Source organism: Microtus pennsylvanicus, chromosome 18 (genome assembly GCF_037038515.1).
Source record: "Microtus pennsylvanicus isolate mMicPen1 chromosome 18, mMicPen1.hap1, whole genome shotgun sequence".
NCBI lineage: Eukaryota > Metazoa > Chordata > Mammalia > Rodentia > Cricetidae > Microtus > Microtus pennsylvanicus.
The window spans coordinates 40,961,294-40,984,541 of record NC_134596.1 but is presented as its reverse complement, the minus strand read 5'-3'; the positions used below and the strand labels follow the sequence as shown (position 1 = coordinate 40,984,541).

The 23,248-nt window shown below is 47.2% G+C and overlaps 1 protein-coding gene across 1 annotated transcript; it reads left to right on the top strand.

The window, feature by feature from the left end:
* Positions 1-20,257: 20,257 nt before the first annotated feature.
* B3gnt6 (UDP-GlcNAc:betaGal beta-1,3-N-acetylglucosaminyltransferase 6) lies at positions 20,258-21,562 on the top strand. Its single transcript, XM_075952419.1, has one exon. It carries the CDS (start codon positions 20,258-20,260, stop codon positions 21,419-21,421), a length of 1,164 nt encoding a protein of 387 aa, XP_075808534.1. The 3' UTR covers positions 21,422-21,562.
* Positions 21,563-23,248: the final 1,686 nt, after the last annotated feature.

Sequence of the window (23,248 nt, the reverse complement as noted above, 5' to 3'; positions counted from 1 at the left end):
TTCTAAGTAAGAACAGAAACATGCATATACTATAACAAAAATAACTTTATTACAATATTATAACATGCATATACTATAACAAAAATAACTTTAAACTTACATCACATAAAATCCTGTACCAGTATGAAACATTTGAGACCAACAGTAGTTTTTTTATACATTAACTAATATTAATTTGTAATCTTCCCCTATAAATGATGATGGATATTTATGACCCACTGGATCTGAATGATCAAAGCAGCTCTGGTGGAGGGAAGTCTGGCTACAGCGCACAACACCTACATCCAGAGTCCTTGGCCCTCGGAGCCAAACCTTGGTCAGGTTTGACCGGAAGTTGAGGCACGCAGCCCCCAGGGCAGGCAGAGGGAACTCTTTCGCCAGCATGGGAGGGGGCAGTGTGGCCAGGCTTAGTGAAAGAAACCATCGAAAGCAGAAAATTGGTGAAGATGGAATTCAACAAGGGGGCTGTGTTCCAGCTGCAGTAGGCAGCGGAGCTTGGCAGCTTTGGCCGCATGGTCCTAGGGTTAAGGATAGAAGAAAGGGGCTAAGGACTTTGTCTCCACAGCTAAGGAAAGCTGCCGAAGCCAGGCATGAGTTGGGGTGTCCCTGAGTAGAGGGCTGGAGAGGCCACATGACACTGGGAAGTGGAAGCTTGAATTACCTTGGAGATCCTGAGATGTTGGAGATGCCAGAGCTGTGGGAACCTGCTGTGAGCTGCTCACAGAGAATGGAACCAGCCCAAGAGAAAGAAGTGTGTCGCAGTCAACAGAGCTGAAAGGAGTTGGAGATCTGAAGAGCGTATTGACGTCAGGCCTGCAGGTGCAGAGTTTGGAGTTTGTCCAGCTGGTTTTCGGCTTTGCTTTGGTCCAGTATTTCCTCACTATGTTTTCTTCCCTATGTTTTAGAAAGTTAATGCACATTCTCTGCGTTATATGTTAGAAGTATGTGGTCTGCTTTTTGATTTTGATTTTATAGGGGATTACAGTTAAGAGGTTGCATGAATCTTAGGAGAGACTTTGAACTTTTAGACTTTGAAATAAATTTGAGACTGTGATAGACTATGGGGACTTCTGAGATTGAACTGAATGTTTTGGGGTTTTTTTTGTTTTTTTTTTTTTGTTTTTGTTTTGTTTTTTTTGATTTTTCGAGACAGGGTTTCTCCGTAGTTTTTGGTTCCTGTCCTGGAACTAGCTGTTGTAGACCAGGCTGGCCTCGAACTCACAGAGATCCGCCTGCCTCTGCCTCCCGAGTGCTGGGATTAAAGGCGTGTGCCACCACCGCCTGGCTGAGGGACTGAATGCATTTTTGCACTATGATATGGCTACAAGCCTTTGGGGGCCAGGGAGTAGAATGTGGTGGTTTGAAAGAAAATGACCTCCAAAGGAAGTGGCACTGTTAGGAGGTGTGACCTTGTTGAAGGAAGTGTGTCATTGTGGAGGCGGGCTTATAGGTCTCATATATGCTCATATATGCACAGTGTCTTAGACTATTTCCTATTGCCCACAAGTCAAGATGTAGGACACTTCTCCAGCGCCATGTCTGCCTGCACGCCACCATGTCACGCCATGATGACAATGGACTAAACCTCCAAATATGTAAGTCACCCCAATTAAATATTTTCCTTTATAAGAGTTGCTGTGGCCATGGTGTCTCTTCACAGCAGTAGAACACTGACTAAGACATCTTTCCATCTTCTGAGTCTTCTCCACTTTACCTCTTCAAAGACTTGTTGCACAGGTTTTCCCTTGCTCGGTTAGAGTTACCCCAAGATATTTTATGGTTTTTTTCTGGATGTTGTGAGGGGTGTTATTTCCCTGATTTCTTTTTCAGCAGCCTGTTTATCATTTGTACATAAAAGGGCTACTGGTTTTTACCACAAGGACACTTGCTCACCTATGTTCATAGCAGCTTTATTCGTAATATCCAGAACATGAAACAACCTAGATGCCGCTCAAGTGAAGAATGGATAAAGAAAATGTGGTACATTTACACAGTGGAGTATTACTCAGCTGTTAAAAACAATGGCATCATGAAATTTGAATAAAAAAATGTCCTGAGGGGGTAACCTAGACCCAGAAAGACAAATATGGTTTGTACTCACTTATAAATGGATATCAGCTGTAAAACAAAGGGTAACTATGCTACAAGCCACAGATACAGAGAGTTTGGGTAACAAGGAGGTTCCAGGAGGGCAAGCTCATATCTCCCTGGGAAGGGCAAACAGAAGAGATTTTGTGGATGGCCTGGGGATAGGAACTTGAGGGAGCAGATTGGACTTGGATGGAGGGGGAGAGAACTAAAAGAGATGACTGGAAGCGGGGGAGGACATTTCCATATCAGGCAGAAACCTGGTGCAAGGGAAACTCCCAGGAGTCTACAAGGATGATCCCAGCTAAGACTCCTAGCAAGAGCAGATTCTCAGCCTGAACTGGCCATCTCCCGTGGCCAGGCAAGACTTCCAGTGGAAAGATGGGGGCACCAACCCAGCCACATAACCTTTTATACAGCCTGTCCTACCTATGGGATGTGCTGTGGTTAGGGTGGAGCAGAGATTGTGGGAGGGGCCAAACAATGACTGGTCCCGACTGTAACCCACGCCACGGGAGCAAGCCCACCCTTGATGCTGCCTTCAGGATCCAGAGGACAGATGGCCCAAAGACCTAGAATACAGCCAAACATGGTTACGGGAAGAAAAAAAGTCAATGCAATGACGGCCTAATGGTATTCTGCTATATGCATAGCTTGGTGCCTGCCCCAATTGTCATCAGAGAGTCTTCATTAGCAGGGGCCAATAGAGTCCAGCTCTAACTGATCCCCTACCAAGGGTTAGGTCAGCAGCCTCAGCGTAGTGAAAGGACTTAAACAATTCCTGGTCTAAGAAGTACGGAGCGAGTTTATACACGTACTGTTTAAATTGTGTTTCTTATTCTTTCGCCCGTATTGTAAGGGTTCCAGTTTATACACACATACATACAAAGGCAATTTTCCGGCAATGGCAAGTAACAGGGCTTGAATTTTCAGGGTCAAAAAGCAGATAAGAACTGTCCCAATGACACTACTGCCTGTGTCTTTATGCCCCTGCAGAGGCATGTTTAGGACACCCAGGCAGTGCTCAGATGCCATGTGTATAGGGGTCCCCACACAGGCCAGAAGAGGGCATTGGATCTCCTGTAGCTGGAGTCACAGGCAATTGGGAGTGGTAGTGTTGGAAGTCCTCCTGTTTATGTGTTGCTTTCATTGGTTAATCAATAAAGAAACTGCTTGGCCTGATAGGGCAGAACTTAGGTAGGTGGAGAAGACAGAACTGAATGCTGGGAAGAAGGGCGGAGTGAGAGATACCATGGAGCTCTTGCCTGAGATGGATGCTGGTTAGAATCTTGCTGGTAAGCCACAGTCAATGTGGCAATACACAGATTTAATAGAAATGGGTTAAATTAAGACATAGGAGTTAGCCAATAAGAAGTTAGAGCTAATGGGCCAGGCAGTGCTTAAATGAATACAGTTTCTGTGTGATTATCTCTGGTGTAAGCTAGCCGGCAGCCAGGACAGAACAAAGGGCCCTGGCTCTATGTAACAGAGTGGCCCTAAGTTGGTCCTTTGTAAGAGCAAGAAGTACTCCTCACTGCTGAGCCATCTCTCCAGCCTGAGTTAAGGCTCTTAAGAGGATACACTTGTGTGTGTATTTGTGTTCCTGGCTGATGCTTACCAAAACTGTTATAAGCATAGATCAGAGTCCAGAGGGCACCCGTGGGATTTCCAGGTTCTCTGTCCTGAACAAAGAATTGCACCAGGAACACATGGCTAGAGATAGAGATATTTTATCAAAAGAAAAGTAACTTCCCAGAATAGGAGCATGCTCCCTCCCCAAGGACTGGGGAAGGTCCAAAGTCCAGTCCTTAGGGGTGGGGGTGGGGGTGCATTTACAAAGCCACTACCTTCTCTGGCAATAAGAAGTCACCAGACTTTTATTGTGTGTGCTGTTTTGTCATGTGTAGCATATAGTTGGAAGGGTTCCCTGTCTTCCTCTGCTGTTGGTTTTATTAAATGTCTATCTATGCCTTATCCTCCTTCCTCTCTTAGAAGGGAATAAAGAGTTCCAAAGCAGTCTGTGAAACTGCATTTTGCTTTACCATTCTGATTTTGGACGCTGTTTACGTGCGCCTGACATGAGAGGCCACTTCTAAAGAATGCCTCTCTTTCACACTACTCCATTTGAGTACTGTTCAGCTGACTGTTATTCTGCATAAAGTATGGATAATAAAAACATAGTCACATTCCTTGTGGACAAGGTTACTACATGTATGACTCAGATTCTGTAGCATCAAAGTCAGATTAAGAAGGAAGCGATATGCCCTGAGGCTATAGGCTTTTAGGGCAGGGTTTTTAATGTTCATTTCAGGGATAAGTTGCCTAGCATCTCATAGGAGGGTTATCCACACCCCTAAGGGGCAAGACTGTAATCACTTCTTCAAAGACTTTGAAGACAAAGCCAAGCCAGAGGCTTTCAGTTCCCCAGTCAGGCCTCACACAGGAGAGATCTCTGCTGACTGACAGGCTATGGCCAATTCACCTTCATCCCAATGCCTTTGTTCTTCCTTTGTGGATTCTGCATGGACATTGCAAGGATTGGACATTATTACCCTCCCTCCCCTTCCTTTGACTTCCTCTTAACTAGAGTGTTAAATACCTACTGAGCAAACAGCATTTTGTCTGTGTCTTACCAGGGTAAACACCAATACCCTGTGAAGAAGTGAAAGAGGCATTGTTAGGGTTACCATGGCGTAGTACCTCGCCAGATCACAGCCAGGGAATTCTGCAGAAATCACACCGTGCAACAGATCTCATACAAGAGAGCTATGGGGGTGGGGGGTGATGAGAGGCCATCTTGGAGTGGGGAAAAGAGAGCGGGAGACAGAACGAAAGAGCAGGCTGTGCTGGCAGGGAACTTTTTAAAGGGTTCACCTTTTTAAAGGGTACATGTGTTGCATTTGGCAAGTGGTGATGACATAGCTGTAGTGCTGAGTCGCTGAAGGCAGGCGGGGAGAATGCCTGGTTTCTAACATTCCTCCCTGTTGTTTATTATAAAAGGCGATGGCGAGGCAGGAATGGGGCACCATGCTCTGGAGACTGCTTCCTGTGGTCTGGGGAACATCCTTGGGGACCCAAGGAAACTGGGATGCTGGCTGCAGTCCTGAAAGAGGCTGGACCACTTAGGCCAGCCATATTGACGCAGGTTTGGGAGTTTAGAGGAAATTTATCCAGGATGCACATTTGAAACTTTTAGACCCAGGGTCCTGGTAGCTGGGGGTGGGGGATCCCACCCTCAGGAATAAACAGAATAGGCAGGTGATTGTACTCCTCTGAAGTCCATTTGACCCGAGAGCTGGATTCAAGTTGATTCCCTGACACTTACAAGAATTTTTTATTACAAAAAGAGATAAGTTTTGGATACGCTAGTATTACCATGGATTTTGATCTGTACTGAAATCCACATTATAGAAAAGGCTGTGGATTCACACTTTTGAGTGATAATAGAAGCGTGGGGATGGAAAATGATTTGGGGTTAAAATTGTGATTACCTTTTCTTCTATCCAGAAAATTGGGTGTATATAGACTAGACAGATGTTTTTAGCACAATGAGAAACACTTTTAAGTCTATATCATCATACAAAAATCCATACTAATCTAAAATATTTTTTTAAAATATTTATTTATTATGCATACAATATTCTGTCTGTGTGTATGCCTGCAGGCCAGAAGAGGGCACCAGACCTTATTACAGATGGTTGTGAGCCACCATGTGTTTGCTGGGAATTGAACTCAGGACCTTTGGAAGAGCAGACAAAGCTCTTAACCACTGAGCCATCTCTCCAGCCCCTAATCTAAAATATTTTGAAGATGTCTTGTTGCTTTCTTGGTCTAAAAGAACCAAGTAAACTCAGTAGGACTGAGATGTTTTATAATTGCTGCTTTATGCCACGTGGTCAACTTTACATGGTTAAGTCACATGACATGTACCCTTTAAACTTAGTAAAGAGGGCCGCTAACCATGTGGCTACTTCATCCAGATGTGGTCATCAGCCAAGGTACACATGGTTGCTATTTTAAAACATCTGTTTTCTTAATAGATCTATCTATCTATCTATCTATCTATCTACCTATCTATCTATCTATCTATCTATCTATCTATCTATCTATTATCAAAAAATTAAATCCAATGAGAAAAGGGGAGATAGGTCACAAAGAAAAAACACCACCATAGGGAGGGTTAGGCACCTAATAGACAGGGAACAGTTTAGCTATAAGAGATAAGGACGAATAAGCAGGAACTCCACCCTAGGGAGAGTTCCAGTATCCCAGAAGCCATGAGGGCCGAGAAATGCTATGGGACTTCTTAGACAGCTCCTGGGGGAGGCAAGCAAACTCACAACGTCTTGCCTTGGAGGGCTCAAGGAGACAGCAGATAGCTCCAGTGGGAAGGGGGCAAGGAAAGGGTCACAGACCCAAGAGAGTGTAGGCAGCTCCTAGTGGAGGTGAGGCAGTCCCAAGAAGGAGCTGAGAGGCGCCATGAAGGAACAGAGGAGGATAGTGTCATGATAACAAGAATTTCAATCCGGGACATCCTCGAGCTGACTGAGAGGCTTGTGAGAGGGAACTGTCCCAAATCACAGAGGCGAGGCATGCCTTTTCATGTGGTGGGTCCCGGCATACCAGTGTAGCTTTTCATAGTAAAAGAAGACAAAGAAGGAAGCTCTGTGGTAATGATGGTTAGGCAGGAAAGGGGGAGGGGCAAGTGGTTAGAACAGGTCGAGAGAAAAACAGCTGGAGAGATGCATGTGTCTTAGCAAGCAGAGTTATCCATGCGGTGGGGCCCAGAAGGGCATGTCCACATGGTGGCAGCTCCAGAAGGGTGTAGAAAGGAGATGCCCACATGTGGGTGCCCCCAAAAGGGCATAGTAGGGAGAGGCTCAATATGGTGGCCACCCCAAAAGGGCATTGCAGACTCCAAGAGCCAGAGAGAGAATACTTACTGAGGAGGTGAAAAGCCAGACTATAGAATTTGGAGCCAAATATGTCGGGGGGGGGGGGGGGCAGAAGCCAGCTCGAGCCCTTGCTATCCTAGAACTCGCTCCGTAGACCAGGCTGGCCTCGAACTCAGAGATCTGCCTGCCTCTGCCTCCCAAGTGCTGGGATTAAAGCAGGCACCACCACCACCTGGCTGGAAGAGGAGCTCTTAATTGAGAAAGTACCTCCATCCAGTGAACCTGTAGGCAACTCTGTGGAGAATTGTCTTGATTAATGACGTGGGAGGACCCAGTAGCACCTTGAGCAGGTGACCCTGGGTTGTTTAAGAAAGCAAGTCAATGAAAGGCTCTCCTCTGTGCCTCTGCTTCAGCTTCTGCCTCCAGCCCTGACTTCCCTCACCCACAGAGTGTGACCTGAAAGCTGTAGAAGCAAACCCTTCCTTCCCCAAGTTGCTTTTGGTCACGATGCTTTACCACAGCAGTAGAAACTCTGAGACAGAGCCTCTTCCCGAGTATCAGAGTGACTGTAAATTCTAGATTATCCTGCCTCACCCCTGTGTGCGGGAATCACAGGCATGGGCCACCACGCCCAGCCAACTTCCTTGTGCTTACCATCTGGGCATGATGCTGGGAATATCGTAGTGATAAGCGGGTCACACAGGTGACTGAAATTTGGACTAAAGTCATTGACTCGAGAAACAAAAACATTAATAGAGATAATGGAACTCACAGAAGTGCTAAGTCCTGGATGAGGTTACTTCACTTCACTTCAGGATGAGGTGGAATAATGGTGATAAGGAACCCTTACGGGAATAGGGTCAAAGGTGGTGAATGGTACCTTGAGGAGCTGTAAGAGAGGATCCAGGGAGAAAAAGCAGAGGGCTTTTTCCTGCTGGACTGTTCCTGGTCATGATTTTGTGCTGCCTGAGACAACATTCACATTCAATTTATGATGTGGGATTCCCTTCTCTATGTGGTGAATACCACTGGTTAATAAAGGACTATCTTGGGCCTGCACAGGGAATAGACATAGGCAGGGAAAACTAAACTGAATGCTGAGGGGAAGGAAGAGGAGTTAGAGAGAAGCCAGTAGCCCAGCCAGGAACTTTACCTGGTAAGCCACTGCCACATGGCAATACACAGATTACTAGAAATGGGTTAAATTAATATGTAAAAGTTAGCCAATAAGAACCTAGAGCTAGGGGGCTGGAGAGATGGCTCAGAGGGGAAGAGCACTGGCTGTTCTTCCGGAGGTCCCGAGTTCAATTCCCAGCAACCACACGGTGGCTCACAACCATCTGTAATGAGACCTGGTGCCTTCCTTGCCAGCATTGTATGCTTAATAAATAAATAAATCTTAAAAAAAAAAAGAACCTAGAGCTAATTGGCCAAGCAGTGATTTAAATAGTATGGTCTCTGTGTGATTATTTTGGGTCTGAGCTGCTGGGCAGCTGGGAAACAAACTAGCAGCCTCCCTACAACAAGCTGGTGCACCAATATGGTTTACTAAATCCACATAAAACCTTAGAGGGCTTGGAAAGAAATCCTAGACACCAAAAAACAAAATTTAGCCACAGTTATTTTCCAGAATGGGCTTTGCTTGCTGGTGGCATGCTGTGGCTCCTTTAAGAGAGGTTTTCCTGGATCAGCAGTAGCAGAAAAAAAGCCACAGTTTTGAAATGTTGCTTTCTGGACCATACTGCCAGCACAACCTCTGGCTGTTTCAGGAGACTGCACATTTAAATGGGATTTGTGAACAATGTGCTACAACTTGCTTAATGCCAACATAGACCGGCTGTGTGCCTAAAAATAGGGCAATGTACATGGTTCTCGGAGGTAGTGAACAGCTCTGCCATGCTGGACTGGGTGGGGCAAGCAGGTACCGCTATATTTCCCCTAGCAATGGTGTCGCTTAAGTTCATAAAAAAGGCTTAGCATTCTAAGAAGCACTTTTGGTCAGAAAATAATTACAGATACACAATAAAGACAAATTCAGATGAAAAAGACCTCTAAATGAGACACAGTGTGTTTTAAAAATGTACGTAGGCTTGGGAGAGAGAAGAAAAAGGGTATAGAGAGTTATAAAAATAAATGGGTTTAAAAAGAGAAAAAGTCTTTAAAGAGATATAGTCATATATTAAAGGAGTAAAGATAATAAAATAAATATTAAAAGTAATAGCACGAAAACAAATAAGCCACGTAAAGATGGACTATACACAGAGTGTCTAGATTATGTATATTATTGTGTTTTATTTGAATTTTTTGACTGTGAAGGAGCTAAGTAACCAACCTATATACTTTAAAGATATCTTGTCTTTAAAATTGGGGTTTAAGGATATGCTACTTTGGAAAAGATGTTCTTCATTTGTTTCCACAAAGGATGGAATCCTTCCAGACTAATGTGATTTGATGGACCAAGATCCCCTAAAATGTTGCCTTGAACACCCCTCAAAAAATTACTTCACCCAATAAACAGCAAGAAGTAATTTGGAGAGAACTATGCCCAAATTCCCAAATATTGTTTGTAAATGTTTGTTTACATCTGACAGGGGATATGCTATAGAGATTTGCATTGGTATGGATCTTGGTTTATTGATACAATTTTAAGGTCAGTTTTGTTATACTATGTATATGCATTTCTGATCTTGATTAAGGTATTGTGTTTGTCAAGTTTATTTAAAAATGTAATGCATAATTAAGAAATATAGGTTAATAGATAATCATGTGTAATAGTCAAGCTTATAGCCATGTTAGATTTTCTAGATGTACAGAGATATATTTCAGATGGATAGGCATTCTTCAAACTTTTCAAAGACTACAGAGTATGGCATTTAAAATGTTTAAGAACTTAGGACTTTTCATGACAATGAGACACATCTGCTCCTGGCAGCACCAATTACTTCAAGAGGATGATGAGCATCAAAGAGGCCCCTTATAGAGTTGGTTAGCCATTTGGGCAAGAAACTGCTCTTGCCTGAACTTCTTGATGAACTGGACATGTAGGACCCACAGAGAAATGACTGCTGAACCTGCCTAAGGGTGAGATGATCCTTCAGGGTTCCTGCTTCATGAAAGAGTCTGCTAAACATTCTGCAGGACACAGAAGAACGTGACTGACAAACTGCCAATATAGGTGGAACTGTCTTTGAAATTTCCTGCTTCATGGAAAAGTCTGCCAGATACTATGAGCCAGTAGACTGAAGATAGGTGCCCCAGTGGTACAGAAGAACTTTGGGTGATTGTCCAGGCAGAGAGATGTCTCTGTTATTTATAGAGTTTTAGAAGTTGCTTACAATGCACTTCCTGTTTACTTAGGAAATATTATAACCTTCTGGAGTCTTTGATGGAGTTGAAGAGTAGATAGTTCTAGTTATAGTTTTCCTTAGTTATGATAGAAGATGAAGTAGATATAAGTATTGTAACTGTAATTTTTTCTTGATAACTGTTTTGTCATATGTAATTTTACTGTGGTAAAGTTAAAACTTTCCTTTTTTTTTTAAACAGAAAAGGGGAGGTGATGTGGGAGTTTCCTCTGTATGCTGTGAATACCATTGGTTAATAAAGAAATTGTCTTGGGCCTGCACAGGAAACAGAGCTAGGCAGGGAAAATTAAACTGAATGCTGGGAGAAAGGAGGAGGAGTTAGAGAGAAGCCATATAGCCCCACCAGAGACAACACTGGGAACTTTACCTGGTAAGCCACTGCCATGTGGTGATACACAGATTACTAGAAATTGGTTAAATTAAAATGTTAGAGTTAGTCAATAAGAAATTAGAGTTAATGGGCCAAGCAGTGATTTAATATGGTTTCTGTGTGATTATTCGGGGTCTGAGCTGCTGGGTGGCCGGGAGACAAACTAGCAGCCTCCCTACAACAATTTATTAGATGCATTTATTCTTATTGGATATCGAAGCATAGCTACAGAATCCAACCCCAAATGTGAAAAGATATGCTGAGGGCCATCCTCTCTCCTCTGAATCTGCATATGGCCTTCTGCCTTGCTTTGGTGCTTTCCCAGATGTGATGTATAGTTCGTGACAGGCAACTGCATCTAAAGTGGTCTGTCCTGAGAAAGTTCTGGGGAAGGGTTGCTCTCTTGGCTAATATTTAGCAGGTGCTTGATGGTATTTATTTACATGTTTTTCTGATCACGTATTTATGAATTCAAACAACCTTCCTTGGATCATTGCTTTCTTTGTTACCTTCCTGTATAAAAACAAAACAACGCTTAAGCGAGCCTATATACAGCATTAGTTAGACTGTAGTCAGCCTGTTCTTTCAGGTCCTGCCTAAGTCTGTGAAGGTAACAGACCCTCAATTTTAAGAGACACCAGCCACTTAGAGGAAAGCCTGGAGAGGCCCAGCGGCTGTCAGCAGAGCTAACTACAGGGTTGACATGAAGAGGGGCTCAGCACACGGCTGGAGCCACAGACGTGAATCCTTTTGAGTTATCCTCTTTAGATACATCATTTCCCTGCCGTGCACGTGAAAACCTGGACTAGGATCCTGGACCTCCACCAAAGAGCTGTGTAACTGTGGCCAAGTTACTTAACTAATATTTAGATTCTGTATTTGTGAAATGTAGAATTGGCACTTTGTAGCCTAAATCCAACTGGTGGCTTCCGTGTGTCCCTGTCATAGATTACCTGGCCTGGGACTGTTGAGTGACTTCCGTGTGTCCCTGTCATAGATTACCTGGCCCAAGACTGTTGAGGACCTCATAACTTCTGGGCAGACAGAGTCAACTCCTGTCCCAAATCCCTCTCACTGATCCGCGTTGCCTAGAACAAACATCAGGGGCTGGCCTGTGCCCACAACACCTGTTTGTGTTGGAAGTGGTAAGAAGCAAAGCTCTTATTACACACCTGTCTTTCATACTAAAGGTGTGGCAGAACAGTCGGCCGACCAAGACTTTTTACACCACCTGCTATAAGGGAGAAGATAAAGAAAGAACTGGGTTAGGCTTGCTTTAATTCCCCCTCTGAATTGAGCATATGTTTTCAAAGCCATTTCCCCCACATCCTTGCCTATATCAGTTTTGGTCACTCCAGAGACTCCCTACAGAGGCCATAAATGTTTGTCTTCAAGTCCTCATTTTATTCTAATAACCTTACCCCCAGGAATCCTTCTCTCCACCTCAACTTACTCTCAAATTTTACAGAAGACATTTCTGTGAAGGAGAGGTTTTAGGGGGGCTTAAAGAAAACAGGTTTAAATCCAGTCAGCCAACCAGTAATCACCTCAAAAATGGTGGGCCCCAGGCCTGGAGAGAAATGTGGTAGAATCCCTTCCTGGGACTGCTCCTGCCCAGATCTGACCAGTGCTCAAGCCGCTCCTTCAGAACCTGCCCTTCCGTGGAGTTTCTGGTGAGTCTGTAGACTGCCCTGCTCTTCCAGACACAGCCCGTTAGAAACCTTTGCTCTCTCTCATCCATGACTACCTTCCTCCACTCCCCCAGCTCCCGCCCCTCACTCGTCTCATGCAGACCCTCAGGTAAGTACCCAAGCCATGAAGATGCTCACCCCTCTACCCTGAGAGCCCCTACCTACTTAGGCCTCAGCCCTAGGCACTACTCCTCCTTCGGGATTATCTTCCCTCTGTTAACCTTGCTTCCAGAGTAGGCTGATATAGTAGACTCATGAGCATGAATAACAACTTGTGAAAATTTTCCAATAATCGGGAGAAAGATGATATTCAAGACCCTTCTCAGCTGGGCGATGGTGGCGCATGCCTTTAATCCCAGCACTCAGGAGGCAGAGGCAGGCGGATCTCTGTGAGTTCGAGACCAGCCTGGTCTACAGAGCTAGTTCCAGGACAGGCTCCAAAACCACAGAGAAACTCTGTCTCGAAAAAACGAGAAAAAAAAAAAAACCTTCTCCCCAGCCCTCCCTACTTCCTTTGTGTCTTCAGGCCTAACGCTCCTCTCTCCACAGTATATCTTGAGTGCCTCACAGGCATGATCCCCTTCCCAGTGCCTCCTCCCCTTCTACACCCCTCCTTGCCTGCTGTGGGAACCCCTGACCATCTTCAGCCCTCAATGGGACTGGTTAAATATCACCATCAGTTTCCGGAACTCTCGACCCCCGTTCATCTGGGGCACTCTTATGACTCTGATCAATAAGCTACTTGGATCGACTTCATGCAAGTTCCAGAGCCCTGAGGCCACCGTGTCATGAAATTCAGCAGTCCCAGCTGAGCCAGCCCTTGGCTTACCACTCACTGAATACAGATGGCCGCAGGAAGAGACTGGTGGGCCACGCATAAGAAACTTGAGTCAAACCAACCGCAGAGCATTGAGGCGTACTTGCTGTGGCTGTCTGCATCAGGTAGGTTCTTCACGGAGTCTGCGTTAAGTCAGAAAGCAGCTCAAATGTGACGCCTGCTGGGCTCACTCCAGTGCTCTCCCCGAGCTTTCTCTGCCTTTCTGCTCACGTCTTATAATTTCCTTTTCCTTTTCTAGATAGCTTCTGTCTCATAAGACATGATGAGTTAGTTCCTTAAGGGCTGAGGGTATGTCTACACACTTTCAGCTCTGTCCTGAGCGCTCTCAGAAGTCATGAGATGGACTCTTGACCACCTGGCAAGTTCAGAGTACTTGGAGGCTGGGTGAAACTTTTCAAAGATTAAGTTAAAACCCCAGGGGGAAAAGGAGAAGGTGGTAACTCAGTGGTTTACCACAATTTTGGTATGCAGAGGCCCTGGGTTCCAATTCTCATACTCTCAAAATCAGTATACTCTAATGTCCTTTGTATGTTTAAAAGCATATATATGAACAGTTTAATGTGTGTGTATGCATGTGTACATTGGCAAGCACTTTACCTATCTCCCAAACCCCAAGAAAATTCTCCAATAAAGATTTTAAAGAATATTCTGTTAACAGCAGGTCCCATACCTGGAGTGGTTCTAATCTAGCAGGAAACCTGGATTGCGATGGTTGTTCAGCCTCTCTGTAATCCCTCAAAGAATATACAGAAAAGGTTGGGTAGAGGACTCAAAGAAGAGTCTCCTAAAAGGAGGCAACATCCAAGCTTGACCTGAAAGAGTAAGCAGATGGCTGCAGGGCCTAAAGAACCTTGTGGCGACCTTCACCCTACCCCTGAGTAGGAGGAGTGAGGGCCTGGATTGGTTGGATGCAAGAAGACTAAACTAAACCATCGTCATGGGGTGGGGATGAGGGGTGGAACCCAGTGTGCAGCAAAGGTGTCTCAGTCTGGGGTGGCACAGGACTGATTCTCCTCGCTCAAACACACAAGGTAAGATGGGGTGGGGTGGGATCCTCTCATTGAGAAGGAGTGTATTTATTTATTATTTGCATTTGTGTGAGACAGAGAGAGGGAGGGGGAGGAAGAGAGAGAAAGGGAGGGAGGGAGAGAGGGAGGGAGGGAGAGAAAGGGAGAGAGGGGAAGAGGAGGGGGGAGAGAGGGGGAGAGCAAGAGAGGAGGGGGAGAGAGGAGGGAGAGAGAGGGGTAGAAGAGGGGGAGAGAGAGGTGGAGAGCGAGGGGGGAGAGAGTGAGAGAGAACATTCACATGGAATCAGAGGACAGCTTGAAGAGTTTGTTCTCTCCTACCATGTATGGATCAAACTTTGGTTGTCAAGCTTCGCAGCAGGACCATCTCCTGACCCATCTTGCCCAACCTTGGAGTCATTATTTTTGGGAATTAACTGCACCCTTATCTCTTCCTTCTTAGATAAGAAAACTGTACAGCCCATGCAGTCCCAAGGGGTTAGGTCTTCATGGGTACTGGGGAGGGCCAGAGATAGCAGAAGTCCCTTTGCTTGCCATGTCTTCTGTTCAGATACCCCCTCCCAGAGTGCCTCTGGGGGACTGGATGGTGACCCTGACATCTGGGCAGGAAATAGCCTAACTCGTTCTTGGGAAAGAAAAGGGTGGATTCCTAGCAGAGAGGACCTTATTACAAGTGTAGAACAGAAAGCAGTGAGCTGTGGCCAGAGGACCACAAAATGCCAGGGTGGCTAGCCTGGCTCCATGAGGGTGCCCCTAGTGACGCTAAGGTTACCGTGGCATCAACCCATAGCATGGGCTACCGAGACAACCTGCCCAATCCCACAGATACGGCTCAAGAGAGAGATCATCCTTTCAGGCAAGCTCAGTAGCCACAGCACCAAGGAGACAGATCTGTTGACCTGGGCTTACCAGAAAGTGACCTCGAGGAGCTGGTACTGGAGCTGAGTCCAAGCTGAGGCAGGGAGCAGGGTAGGTGGGGACCAGTTGAGCTTTAGGTGGAGAGGTTCCCAGCACTGGAGGAGCAGCTTGAGAAAGGGAGGTCCAGCTAAAAGGACCTAAAGAGAGGACACTTGGTGTCTAGTCAGAGCCAAGTCAGAGACTGTATATCCCAGCACAAAGCCAGCTCCGCCCTCAGAAAGGGCCTGCCCTTCCAGGCACACCGTTGTCCCTCTTTACCGTGAATGCTACACTCCAAGTCCTTTGGACTTAGCAGAGGAAATTACACTCTTTTTTTGTAACCAGATTCACTGATGCATTAAGACTGAGAATTTTTTTCTTTCTAGAAATGACTCAACGCAAAGAGGTGAAAACATGAAAAAAAAAAAACCCACCCAAGAACCAGTCTTGCTATGTATAGCCCAGACTATCTCAGTCTTCTGAATGCTGGGTTATAGGCATGAAATGTTTTTAAATTATGTTTTAAGGAGAGAATGGTAGCAAATGCCTGTAACCCCAGTACCAGGGAGATGAAGACAGGGAGATCAGAACTTCAAAGCTAGCCTAAGCCATGTAAAACCTTCTCTCAAAAATACCAGCCTGAGCCTGCCAGTGCATGCCTTAAATTCCCAGTCTTTGTGAGTTTAAGGCCAGCTTCATCTACATAGGGAGTTTCAGGCCAGCAAGTCTCAAAAAATAAAAGTAAATGTAAAATATAACAGTTTAACTTTTGGGGGGGGTTTCAAGACAAGGTTTCTCTGTGTAATAGCCCTGGTTGTCCTGAAACTTGCTCTGTAGACCAAGCTGGCCTCGAACTCACAGAGATCCACTTGTCTCTGCCTCCCGAGTGTTGGGATTAAAGGCGTGCACCACCACCACCCATTAGTTTAGCATTTGTAAGGCATTTTAGCATGTATATGATTATTTTATTTCACTGAGAGATACGATTAATTTTTCAGGGAGGAAACTCAAACCTTGAAGGTTAACCCAGAGAAAGGGCTGAGACTCACGCCCAGTTATTTAGACTCCAAAGCCTGTGTTCATTCCTATCTCATTCCTTTGTTCATGGAAAAAAGTCCTTACAGCCAGTCGGTAGGGCAAAGGTGTAGTTCAGTTGGTAGAGCACTTGCCCAGCCTGTATGAAGCTGTGGGCTCCATTCCCAGTACCACATTCTCTGGGCATTGTGGCACACGCCTGTAATTCCAGCCTTTGAAGGTGAGATAAGAGGCAAGAGGGACCAGAAGTTCAAGATTATCCTTGGACGCATAAATGGGTTGGAAGGCGGGACTGGAGCATATAAGACCTTGTCAGAAGAAAAGGAGGGCGGGGAGGAAGAAGGGTGGGGAGAGAAAGGGAGAAAGAGAAAATCACTGACTCAAATTCTCCAGACATAGAGTATGCACTGACAGTCACATGGGCACAGCTTGTCGCCATCCCTCCTCGGGTGTGCCCGCACCGAGGCAGGGCCGTGAGCAAAACAGCGGAAATCTACAGCTGGCCTTCCTAACCGTGCCCAGCAGTGCCGTTTGTGTGTGCACTGTTCTATGCTTGCACCTAGCTGACAGCTCCCCTCTGCCCTGAGCACCTGCTCTGTGTTCTCTCCGAGCTAGACACTGGATGGTCTGTGATACCTAAGTGCTGGAGCAGGGCCGTTCCAGTGACACCTGTCGCGAGTCTTTCTCCCAAATCACCACACGGAGACTTATTATCAATCATGATGCTCAGCTGATAGCTTGGGCGTGTCTCTAACTAGTTCTTACAGCTTACGTGAACCCATTTATACTAATGGACGCGCTTCCACACTGCTCATGGCTTGTTACCGCATCTCCTACACGCCGTGTTTCCTCTCCATCTGGCTAGCGGCTCTGTCCTTCTTCCTAGAATCCTCTGGGCCCGGAAAATCCTGCCTAGCTAGCTATCGGCCATTCAGGTTTTTATGAAGCCAATCCGAGCGACACATCTTCACAGTGTACAAAACGATTGTTCCACAACAAACACCTCGCATCGCAAGCTACTGCCTGAGAACACGCGGTGAGCGTGTGTTCTAAAGCAGCCTTTCGCACTTGGCAATCATACCAGCTAACATTTACCTAACACTTACCATTTGCAAATATAAGTACTGAACCAAGTTATTGCTTTCCCTTTGGCTTTCAAAAGCCATTTATTCCCATCATTATTGTATAAGGTTATTTGTGATGTACATGCAGGGGTGTTGAGGTCAGTGGGCAGTCTCTGGGAGTCATTTCTCTCTTTCCATCATGCGGATTCCAGGGAGCCTCTCTCTATAGCCCAGGCTGCCTCTGAGCTCGTGATCACCCTGTTAGCTCCCCGAGTCTGGTCTGATAGGTGTGAACTCCCTTCCCTGGCTTCTGTACTGAATTCTTTATACACATAGCTCCTTCCTTGTCACTGAGAGGACCAGGTCCATAACTCGGTGGCATTGCACTTGCTCACAAGGCCTTCACGTTGACTCCCCAACACCGGACACCCCAAAAAAGAAAAGAAAAAACAAGGTGTGGTAGCGTATACCCATAATTTCAAAACTTAGAAGGCTGAGGCAAGAAGATCCAGAGTTTGAAACTAGCATAGACTACGGAGTGAGACCATGTCTCAAACAAAAATTAACAAACGAATGTTTGAGGGCTAGGTGTGAGACAAACCCATGTCTGCTTGCTTAACCATGCAACCAGAAAGTAGCAGAAACAGGATTTGAACCCTGGTAAGCAGCATTAGCCACAGCATGCCATTCCCTCATCCTACAATGGTGAGGAACAAAGATTCCATCCCTGCCCCAGAGGTGCTGATGGGCTAGCAGGAGGGAGGTATAGGGGCATGACCGGCAGTGTGCCTGCTCTCCTTTGGCCTCCACTGAGGCCTTCTCAACGGTTCTACAGCTTCAAATGTACCACATGATGATGGATGACTAAGGTAGGCGAGATTTGTGCAGTTAGCAATTGGCACAGGACAAAATTTCAGGGCAGAAAGAGGCATAGCAGATGGCCAGGCCAGGTGACTGGTGAGAGAGAGCGAGCGGAATGATGTGTGTACGCTCGCTGTTTAAAGTTTACTCCGGGTAAAGGGCAGCTGGCCATTCCTGTAAAAGGTGAAAGAAGATGTCTTAGCTGGCGTTATTATTGCTTTGATTAAACACCATAACCAAAGCAACTTGGGGAGGAAAGGGTTTGTTTGATTTCCATATCCTTCATGGCTTTCTGAGGAAGGCCAAGGCAGGAACTTAAAGGGCAAGATCCTGGAGACAGGAGCTGATGCAGAAGCCATGAAGAGTGCTGCTTATACTGGCTTGTTCCTTGTGGCTTGCTCAGTCTGCTTTCTTATAGAACTCAGGACCACCAGCCCAGGGATGGCCCCACCATCAACGGGCTGGGCCCTCCCCCATTGATTACTAAGAAAATGTCTTGCAGCTGATCCTATGGAGGCTTTTTCTCAGTCGAGGCTCCCTCTTCTCAGATGACTCTAGCTTGTGTCAAGTTGACATAAAACTAGCCAGGACAGAAGAGAATCAGAAGTTAAAGGTCGTCATCCTTGACTGCATATGGAGTTTGAAGCTACCACGGTCTATATAAGATCCTTGTATACAAAGCCAGACGATGGTGGCGCACGCCTTTAATCCCAGCACTCGGGAGGCAGAGGCAGGCGGATCTCTGTGAGTTGGAGACCAGCCTGGTCTACAGAGCTAGTTCCAGGACAGGCTCCAAAGCCACAGAGAAACCCTGTCTCGAAAAACAAAAAAACAAAAAAAAGATCCTTGTATACAAAGAAATACACACACACAATGACAGTGTTGTGTGCCGGTGCCAGCGTGCACAGTTAAGCAGGGGAAAGGTTAAAGATGTGGAATTTTCCTTGCAGTGCTGGAGGACATATACATGAGCAGGCTCCATGCAAGAAAGGGCCTGATCTTGATAACAAATACCAACAGGCAGAGACAGAAGCATGAAGGACGCCAAAGTCCTAATCGGATAGCATTCAGTGGCCACAGGATCCTTAATTCTCACCACGCTCGTGGAGAATGTAATATAATCCGACGTTACCGAGTTCTCTCTAGGGCCAGAGATCTGACTGGCTTGCTTGAGGTGCACTTCCTAGCAGTGACCAACAAACATTCGTGCCCTGGCCTCGTGCCCCTTTGATCAGCTGCCCTGAGCTTGCTTAACAGAAGCTGAATGTAAGCCCAAGCAAGTGGTATTTACTCCACTGTGTTGTTCTAGCCAGTGCGGGATCCAGCTGGGCAGAGATGGAGAGGAAGGGATCAACCCGAGAGAAATGCAGAATGCAGAATCAGAGGAGTGCGGGGAGGAGACACACCCTGAGGAGGGCAGGGGAGAGATGTGGAGCCTCTGGTTGAGCAAATGGGTGGATGGGGTACCACTGGCAGAGAAAGGGCTGGATGGCAACTCAGAGCAAGACGGAGGCTGACTTTGAACATGTGTCTGCCATCCTGGGTGGCATCCAGGAGTGTGCATCGACCATGATAAACACAGCTGTGACGATGAGTTCACTCTTGACTACAGGAGACCTACAGTGCAGGGATTTGGGCCTCAGCCCACCTGTGTGCCTTGTCTGGTCTCAATTCAGTGATTCTCCTGCCTTAGCCTCTCTGAATGCCAAAATTACAGGTGTGAGCCACCATACCCGGTTTATGTAGAGTTGGCTACCCAAACCAGGACCTCCTTCATGCTAGACAACGTTCGTTGTACCAACTGCATGGGGCCCTTTTGGTGTTTGTTTGTTTGAATTGGTTAGTTGGTTGTTTTGATTTTTGAAACAAGGTCTCACAGAGCCCAGCTTGGCCTTAACTCATTCTGTAGCTGAGGATGACCTCATCTCTGGATCCTCCTGCTCCTCCTACTCTATGCTGGGAGACTAAAGGCACGCACCATGACGGCCCCCGGCTTCCTTTAACCTCTTAGCAGAGTTGAGAAAGGGCTGAGCCGGATTCTGGGAGAGATCCGATGTGGATAGAGAGGCATCCCACTGGTACCAAAAATTCCTGGCTCATCTGTGACTTGCCCCTCCCCCTTCCCTAGATGGCTTTGCCCGGCCGCAGGTCCAAGAACCCCAAGACACTGGCTTTCCTTCTAGTGGGTATGACTTTCGTGGTACTGCACCAGTGGTTTCTCCAGGAGCCCACGCAGAAGTACACTGAAGTCCCCACCGCTGCTCCCTGGTCTTCCGAGGCTGCGGTGCAGCTGTCGCCACACCTCCAGGCGCCCCCTTGCGTGGCCAACGCCTCTGTGAACCTCACGGAAGGCTTCCAGGAGCTGCCTGCCCGGATCCAAGACTTCCTACGCTACCGCCACTGCCGCCGCTTCCCGCAGCTGTTGGACGCGCCCCACAAGTGCGCGGGCCATCGCGGCGTCTTCCTGCTGCTGGCCGTGAAGTCTTCGCCCGCGCATTACGAGCGGCGGGAACTGATCCGGCGCACGTGGGGCCAGGAGCGCAGCTACGGCGGGCGGCAGGTGCGTCGCCTCTTCCTGCTGGGGACCTCCCCTCCCGACGAGGCGGCGCGCGAGCCTCAGCTGGCCAGCCTGCTGGACCTGGAGGCGCGCGAGCATGGCGACGTGCTGCAGTGGGACTTCGCGGACACCTTCCTCAACCTCTCGCTCAAGCACGTGCACCTGCTGGAGTGGACAGCCGAGCGCTGCCCGAGTGCGAGCTTCCTGCTCAGCTGCGACGACGACGTCTTCGTGCACACGGCCAACGTGGTGCATTTCCTGGAGGTGCAGTCGCCCGAGAGCCACCTCTTTACCGGGCAGCTCATGGACGGTTCTGTGCCTATCCGCGAAAGCTGGAGCAAGTACTTCGTGCCCCCGCAGCTCTTCCCAGGCAAGGCCTATCCAGTGTACTGCAGCGGCGGCGGCTTCCTCCTGTCCAGCCGCACAGCCCGCGACCTGCTCAGTGCGGCGCGCCAGGTCCCGCTTTTTCCCATCGACGACGCTTACATGGGCATGTGTCTGAAGCAGGCCGGCCTGGCGCCCAGCCCCCATGAGGGCATCCGGCCCTTCGGCGTGCGGATGCCGGGCGCGGAGCGCTCATCCTTCGACCCCTGCGTGTACCGCGAGCTGTTGCTGGTGCACCGTTTTGCGCCCTATGAGATGTTGCTCATGTGGAAGGCGCTGCACAACCCGCAGTTGCACTGCAGCCGCAGGCACCAGGCAGGGCCTCCCGAGAACAGAAAGCTGGGGAGCTGAGAGTGCGTCTTCCGATCTGAACCCCGATGCACACTGATATCACCCTGAGGGTAGATCTGGAAATCACTATATCCTAGCCTGTGTTCCTGGCCTCCACGTCAGGGATTCTGACCCTATTGGTCTTCAGATGCGTAGGTGTGTTTTTCTTATTTTAAACTGGGCTGGGAATACCTGTTTATCCTCACATACCAGCCTTCCCAGAGAACCTGTATCCATTCATTGTGGGCAGCAAGAGAGGCATGACTGCCAAGATCAATGTTAGCTGAGGGGAGCTCCCAGAAGGCAGTTTACACTCGGAACGAAGCCGTGTCTGGCAGCCTTGCTTCCGCGACGCTCCAGGAATCTTGGAGGTCAAAGCGAAGCTCCTGGAGGGCAGCTCCTGGAGGAGTCAGCGTCGCAGCCACCTTTGTGCAGCCCTGACTGTGAACTCCTAGTAGCGTCCGATTTGCTTCTCCAACGCTTTTGGAAATGCTATCTGTCCCAATGGTGTGGAGCGTTATCTGTGAGAACCCTGTCTTGGTTTTCTGTTGCTGCTCTAACAAATTCTCACCAAGGCTCCAAGCCTAGGAACAAGCCCACTTATCCTGTAGTTCTCCGACAACACAGGCCCTTCTCATTAGGTTAAAGCCAAGGTGTTGGTAAAACCTCCTTCCTTCCTGGGTATCCACATACCCCACTATATTCCCTCGCTTCTAGAAGAGGCCCTCCATCTTCAAAACCAACCATGTTACATTTCTCTACAGCCAAACTTCTCTCTGACTAGTCTTTCTCTGCTCTCCTTCCCTGGAGCTAAAACCCGGGTTCACCGGGCTAACCCAGGCTTAGCTTGTGTCTATTTGCTTAAGACAAACTCCCAGGCTGCCCCGAAACTTGTCATGAGGTAGGTCAAGCATGAGCTTTAATTCAGGGTGGATTACAGGTTTGTCTCCACACCCAGGTAATATCTTCATGTTTTAAAGCCAGCTCACCAGCAATTCCATAGTTCATCTTGTTCACACGTAACCTATTTTAGTCACAGATTCCAGGGATTAGGGTGTGGACATCCTTGGAGGACCAGCGGCTCTGTCTACCACGATGCTATTTAATAATAAAAGAAGGAAATGAACACAGGACAGATGTGCTTCTTCTCAACAAACGGTCCCAATGCCCACTCTCACGGTGGACAACGGGGCATCACCAATCCCAAAGTTCCTGCTCTGGAGCCATGTTCTCAGTTCCCGGGAAGAAAGTTGTCTCCATTTTTGGGGTGAGGATATTAAGATTCTGGCATTATAGGACTAGAGAAATAGCTCAGCTGTTAAGAGCACTGAGTTCGCTGGGCGGTGGTGGCTCACACCTTTAATTCCAGCACTTGGGAGGCAGAGGCAGAGGCAGAGGCAGGTGTATCTCTGTGAGTTCGAGGCCAGACTAGTCTACAAGAGCTAGTTCCAGGACAGGCAAAAAAAAAAAAAAAAAAAAAAGCCTACAGAGAAAACTACCTGTCTCGAAAACCACTGAGAGTTTGATTCCCAGCATCCATGTGGCAGCTAACAACTATCTGATACTCCAAGATCTGATACTCTCACACAGACATACATGCAGGCAAAACACCAATGCACGTAAAATAAATTATTAAAACAAATGCACATAAAATTACTTAAAATTTTTAAAAAGTTTTTTTTTTTTAAGATTCTGGCATTTCTTAGCTTAGAAAGGTGGGGAAGTCGCAGATCTGGATCCACTGTGTGACCCTGGGGCCTGACTACACATTGCTGAGGTTTGCTTGCTCTGCTATCCAAGAACAGGAAAGGCCTGTGCTCGGGCCCGGGGCACCACCCAAGTCACCTG